At 38.5% G+C, this 6877-nt stretch overlaps 1 protein-coding gene across 1 annotated transcript; it reads right to left on the bottom strand.

Moving 5' to 3' along the window:
• Positions 1–3670: 3670 nt before the first annotated feature.
• Positions 3671–5549, bottom strand: LOC134095866 (uncharacterized). The gene is made up of 5 exons (XM_062549580.1): positions 5314–5549; positions 4807–5130; positions 4387–4506; positions 4229–4287; positions 3671–4041 (listed from the first exon to the last, which is right to left on the bottom strand). Exons 1-5 carry the CDS (start codon positions 5513–5515, stop codon positions 3898–3900), a joined length of 849 nt encoding a protein of 282 aa, XP_062405564.1. The 5' UTR covers positions 5516–5549; the 3' UTR covers positions 3671–3897.
• Positions 5550–6877: the final 1328 nt, after the last annotated feature.

Genomic DNA, 6877 nt, shown 5'->3' with positions numbered 1-6877 from the left:
AATGAGAAACATTATGATAAACATATAATGAAATATACTATATTGACAAGTATTGGATCACTTCCCTTGACTTGCATATGAATTTAAGTGACATCCCATTCTTAATCCATATGGTTTAATATAACGTTGGACCACCTTTTGCAGCTATAACAGCTTCATCTATTCTAAGAATAATGAGTCTTTAATTGTCCACCTGGGTGGAAAATTGTCTTTGGCTCACCAGAACACAGAATAAACAAACACATTTCCCATAAACACATTAACTGGACATACAGCAAACTGGACATACAGCAACTGGACATAGAGCAGAGCAAACAACAATGGTTATAAAATCAGTATAAAATGAAATAAATAAGAAAGAAAAAAGGATCAATTATACATTTTCCTGAAATGTTGTGTTTCTCCACAGTAGAGCAACCCTATTTTCGGTAGGTGGTCTATTAAGGAAAAATAGGGGTAGGTTTAGGCTATGTAAAATGTTAGCCCATTTTAGCACACGGTGTATCAGTGAACTTATAAAAGTAACGTTACATGTGTGTTTCTGGGGGCTGTGTATTATCACAATGATATAAAATGACATGTCGTTGATTTTTCTAATCACGGTAGTATTTTAATTTCTAAATGATTTTAGGGAGATGACGAGGACCTTACAACCCACGAGGACCTTACAACCCAGATATAAGGATATTCTTACGAACCGCCTGATCCCTGCTTGGTACCAAGTGCAAAGGGACAAACCTCATCTCTGATCTTCGAGATATAAGAAAGGCAGCTATTACAGCAGATGGGTGGACAAGCATTGCACAGGACCACTATGTATCGGTCAGTGATCACTACACTAAGCAGAGTGAAATAGTAGGGAAAGTTTTGAGGACCAAGGCAGTGTATGAAGCCCAGACAGGTGCTGTGGTGGCGGAGGAGATTGAAGAGATTTTAGAAGAGTTTGGAATTAATGACAAGGTGGTGGCAGCCACTGTGGATAACGCAGGCAACATGGATGTGGCAGTGAAGAAGCTGCAGTTTGTGAAGATCGGTTGCTTCGCACACACTCTTAACCTTGCAGCACAGAAGATTCACCAATGCAATGCAGTCACCAACTGGGCAGCAAGGGCACGTTCTGTGATTAAGTGGATGAGGAAGTCCTCCATGGCTAAAACGGTCCTCACAGAAAAGCAGCAACTCCTGAGTAAGTGTCTAATTTTCATTAGATTCTTACTAATACCTAACATCTACAAACTAGGTATTGATGGTTTTTGTTTATGTTTCTTGTTATGTTTTTCAGACTTGCCCAAGCATGCATTAATTCTTGACGTAAAAACCCGATGGAATACTCTCTATCTCTGATGATAGAGAGATTCTTGGAGCAGCTCCCTGCCATTCAGGCTGTAGCGATGGATCCCAGGATCAAGAGGCCGATGAAGAAGGAAAACTAGGCGATTGATTCTGCAACTTCTTTAAAGTGGTCTTATTTTTTAAAATGTGGATTGTAAAACTGTTTGAAGACTTGTGTGTTTATTGCTACTTATTTGCTATTTCAGACTGTTGGAGAAATTGCAGTCGGATGACTTTAGGAAGGCAGAGGAGTTTGTCAAGCTGATGCGAGTGCTGTACACATCAACACTCTGTGTCTCCAGTGAGAAAGGCCCAACCAGTGGTCAAATTTGGCCCATTTTGAAGAAGTTGGAGAGCCATTATACTATAAACCCAACGGACTCTGCTTTTTCAAGGAATATCAAAGAGAAGATATGGACAGATCTCGCCAGTCGCTACCAGGTACCATGTTTTCTATTAATTTGTTATTCATGATTGTTAGATTTCAGACAATGGAAAACATGTCCCCAGGTTTTTCAACATGAATGTTTCTTGCTTTCTAAAATTAAGGGTGAAGAGATCCAGACATTCCTGGAGGAAGCGACATTGATGGACCCGAGGTTCAAGCTGAAAATGGGCAATGATGATGCCATCTGGGACAGGCTGAAGACTGCAACAATAGCAGACTCGCTTACAACAGCAGAAGAGGTATTTCAGTCGCTGTCTGTGGTGCAGTTCTATTGTATTGAGTTTTTACACTTAGGTACTAGTGCCAGAAGAGACTAGTAGCAGACAATATGAGGATGTGGAGGAGGAAGATGAGGAGGAGGAAGACTATGTAAGCACAGTTCATTATAATTACTGTGGCATATTCTTAAGAATCCATTCAGACCACACACCTAAAACATATGTTTATGGTCCTTTCAACTTCAGACTCCACCCATGAAGCGCCCCAGGACGGCCCTAGAGGAGCTGTTTGGAGAGGAGGAGCCAGACCTGCAGCAGGGATCACCCCAAGAGGCCCAGAACATTGGTGAGCGTCTGGACTTGGAAATACGAATGTACAGAGGCCTTCCTGCCATCCCAATGTCCTGGGACACTTTGCTTCTTCTTTATGACCTTGCACAGAAGTACTTATGTGCATAGGCTTCCTCCACGCCCTCAGAAAGGGTATTCATCACAGCTGGAGATACCATCAGTGTGGAGCGCTCCAGAATTCTCCCGGAAAAAAGCAGACATGCTTGTATTCTTGCTCAAGAACTGTTGATTTTAGGAAAGGAATGTTTAATTTTATAACTGGTTCTTTTTTGTTAAAGTTACAGTAAATTCAATCTGTAAATCTGTGATATGCAAATTTAAAAATGCCTGTGGCATAGGCCTACATTGCGCATGATGGGCACAACTTTGAGAAATCTTTTATTTAAAGTGGATGTAGAGATGGTCTTGTTCACTATTCCTGTCCCTTTTCAGAAAAGGAATGTTTTGGTTAAGTTCAAGCTCACAGTAAGTGAGCATTATTTAAAAATGCTATTTTAACATGCATAGCTTTATCCAAAGAGGGCTTGTCTTATTATGTTAAAGAAAAGGAGTGTTGATTTGTTGATTTTACTGTATGTCTTGCTGTTTATTTATTAGTTAGAATGTATCATTCTAATGTAGAGGAATGTCTTTTAAACTACCTCTGGTCAAGTACAGTTCATTTGCACTATTATTATGTTAAAGAAAAGGAGTGATCTGTTGTTTTTATGTCTTGCTGTATATTTATTAATTAGTTTACTAAATATCATTCCAATTTAGAGGCTCCCACAGAAATTTTAGGGAATCGATAAGAGAATTAATAAGGAATTGGATTGATAGGCAGAATCGATAATGCCATCGATATTGATAAAAACTTATCAATACCCATCCCTAGCTGAAACATTTAGAGTTTGCCCCCATTATAGTCCCAAGTCAATACCTGCTAAAGAAATCATCTAGTCTTAATCTGCACTGCCATTCGTACTGTTTGTATTTGCCTCACTTTTACTCACAACATGCTATTTGGCAACAAAGGATTCCATTCATTATGGTAAGCTAACCTTGCGGGTGCGCGTCCGGACTACGACAATGCATGTACGAAGACAAATATGTTTTTGCTGACTTACTGTATCTTACACGTGGCATGTTCCTTAAAGATGGAAATATCTACATAATGATTTTCAACCTTTCTAAAATTGTCAACAAATAATTGTGTACTTTAGAACAAAAGTATGACGTTATTTCTTTATAAAACAAACAATGAGCTTTATCATAAAATATAACTTTATTATATTTTTGTTTTCACAAGTGTATACAGCTATATACAAAATATCTCCTTTGAATGAGTTTATAATTATGGCAACAAATATGTTCCATAACATAAAAATACCACACCATTACTGTCCAATTACTAAACAAAGGTGTATGTTTCAGAAATAGTCCAGAGACATAGAGATCATATGTGTATGAAGGCCTAAATACTAGGTTCTATACAAAGGCCTATCAGGTTCTATATGAAGGCCTAAACACTAGGCCAAGTTCTATTCAAAGGCCTAAAGACTAGTTCTATTAGATGGCCTGTTGTTCTTGGTGTCGCACATCAGAATACACAACGCCATGTGTCGATGTCTCTCTCTTTCTTCCTGCTTTGGGTTTGCTCTCGGAGAAGTGAAGAGTTGTATAATTAACCACCGCAGTGTCAGCACCCCCACCCTACAGTGAGAAGCACATTTCAGATGAGTACATGCAAGTCTAACCATTGGTGTAAGAGAGCGAAGGGGTCTCATCTGTATCTCAACACTGTCTCTCATCGCATAGACTTTTTGATGCTCACAATCCGAATTCCAGTGATACATTTCTTGCCATTGTGTGGAAGATATTTTATGGAATGTGTTATTACCTGGGTTTCAAAGCGGTTCAAAGGAGATTCTTTTGGTTCAGCTGCATGAGCACATTTTCCTGACAAAACAGCAAATGATATGGTTCAATTCAATGGAGTGTATGTCAACCACCTTTATTCATATGGATGGGTTTTAATTTTGAGGTGTATTCATGTACCTTTGCAGTGCGTACACTCTCTTGCATGGTAGTTAAGCCAGACCAAATATATTATAAGACAAATGCATAAGCCCAGCATTCCTGCCAAACTGAGCATGGTATTAAATAATGCCATGGATCCTGAAAAATATATATAAAAAAATAGACATAGAAAATATATGCAGGGTGGTTATGCCTGAGTATTTACCAAATAAATTAGTCCTGACACAGAGCAACGTTTACTGTAACTGTTGGAAAAATCAACACATGAGAACAATTTGATGCAAAAATCATGCACATTTGATTTGAGTGCATGTTTTGTGTTCTGTAGAAGTCAAATATGTCTATGGCCTGTACTTCATGACACCATGCAGCGCAAATCATTTCAGCTCTACTTGTATAATCACCACTAAAGATCATTAAATCAAATCAAGTACTTACTAATTTCCAGTACTGTTCCATTTCCAAAAATGACTTGACCACATATGTCCACAACGCAGTAATAGACTCCACTGTCAGAGAGTGTGAGATTGCTCTTGGGGAGCCTGTAGACACAGTGATCCTCACACTCCCGGCTCCTGTTTGTGGGAGAGTAAATGAGACCTGGCTGGGAATCTCCTGTAGATCTTCTGAACCAGAGTACTCTGTACTCCTCTGTTTGTTTCTCAGTACTGACTGTGCACTGCAGAGTCACTGAATCTCCTTGATAAACCGGGTCTGGTATTGGGGCCTGGACCACTCTGTCAGTAGCAGACCATTGCTCACCTAAAACAGAGGCAGCTGAGTAAGAGCCTCCATCGTGTTTACCCAGGAACACCTACATAACTTAAAAATGATAATATAATTGCAATACACACTTTTGTATGCAAAGTGCAGACTTTTCCCCCCCTTCTTACAATTCACAGTTGGGCCGTGGCTACATGTTTAATATTTCAGAATGGTGCTTACCTTCAATTGCCAAATATGTTCCATTTCCAAACGTGATGTCATATGATTCTCTCATTCCACAGAAGTATGTTCCCTCATCTGAGGGACTAGCATTTGCAATTATTAGATGGAAGTGTGACACTCCTGTGTCAAGCATAAACCGTCCATTTTTAAAACCTTCAGAGTATTCTGTTGAAGCATGCGCTTGTGACTGTACTACCATAGAGGGTTTGTCTCCCAATGTCTGTTTGAACCAGTAGAAACGTCTCAATTTAAGATGTTCTGAGAAGAAGCACTCCAGGGTAACATTTCCACCGATGTGAGCTCTGGTTATGGGTCCAGACCGCTGAGAAATCTCAGTCTGCACCACGTCTAAAAATGAAAAATGAAAAATTACAAATATACTGTATATATTGATAAATTTATACAAAATAAATAAATACAAATAAATGCATGATATTTTAAAACAGATTTCTAGCTTAACACTCATTCTTTACAACATATTTGCTATTTTACATTAACAACAATAAAGTAATTAGAATAAGAGGGAAGAGAAGCATTACATCCTAAAATAAGCAAATACGACACATTTGTAGATTTTGCTTACTATTGGGCGAAAGGAAGGAATTTACTTACAAAGTTTGGAAAACACCAAAATACTCATGAAAATCGTCATCATTTTGGGCTGTATGCATAGGCCTGTCATTGTTCTTCCTCTCTTGTCTCAATGTCAAATGAGCATCTGAACCCTGACTCATGTAACTTTTGCTAGAAGAAAAGATGAATGTCATTGGCTAGCAGAAATATGAAGCACACATCGAGAAAAAAAAAGTTCCACCTCCTCAGTAACCTTGTTACGGAAAATGTCTGAAGTAAAGAGAGCAACAGTGCACAAACAAATAAATATGGTAACTCGTAAACTCAAATAGATACTGTACAGTCAAATATTTAAAACACATTTGACAGTTTATGTTCTTTGAGAAGTAAATTGTAATAGTTGTGTTCATTTCATGATAACTTTTTATGCTCCTAGTTAGATATGACCTCCCCATTATAGTAGCTGACCTAACTCGCCGTGTAATGTTTATTGACGTTTTTGTAAGTCCCTTTGGCCATAAGTGTCTGAACAATAAACATAAACAGTAAGTCTATAATCACAAAATGTCCTGAAAGTTCTTGTTAACATTACATGTTTTAAACTTGTACTGTACTTTATAGATTGTAGGCCTCATTGATCGAGCACTTTCAGCTCAATGTATTTTCCTTGTATATGTGTGTGTGTGTGTGTGTGTGTGTGTGTGATACTATGAATCTACTCATTTGTTGTGCTATAATAAAGTGTTTTACCTCATAATGCAATGTGTTGATGTAATACAGATACAAAGTTTACAGAGCCTTGCTCTTAAAGACTTCTGGCGAGTTTTGACTAGAGCTACAATTAAAGAACAACGTGTCGTGTACTAGACAGGAAAAGCTCATCTGCTGATGCGAGGGGTTCAGATTGCATGGGCCAATGCAGTGCATCAGTGCGCTCAGAGACCCAACCCTTCTTCTGTGATTTTCCACTCTCTAGCTTACAGTGAAC

This window comes from Sardina pilchardus, chromosome 11 (assembly GCF_963854185.1).
Source record: "Sardina pilchardus chromosome 11, fSarPil1.1, whole genome shotgun sequence".
NCBI classification, from domain to species: Eukaryota; Metazoa; Chordata; class Actinopteri; order Clupeiformes; family Clupeidae; genus Sardina; species Sardina pilchardus.
The sequence above is the reverse complement of the archived record's forward strand: the minus strand, read 5'-3'. Positions and strand labels throughout refer to the sequence as shown.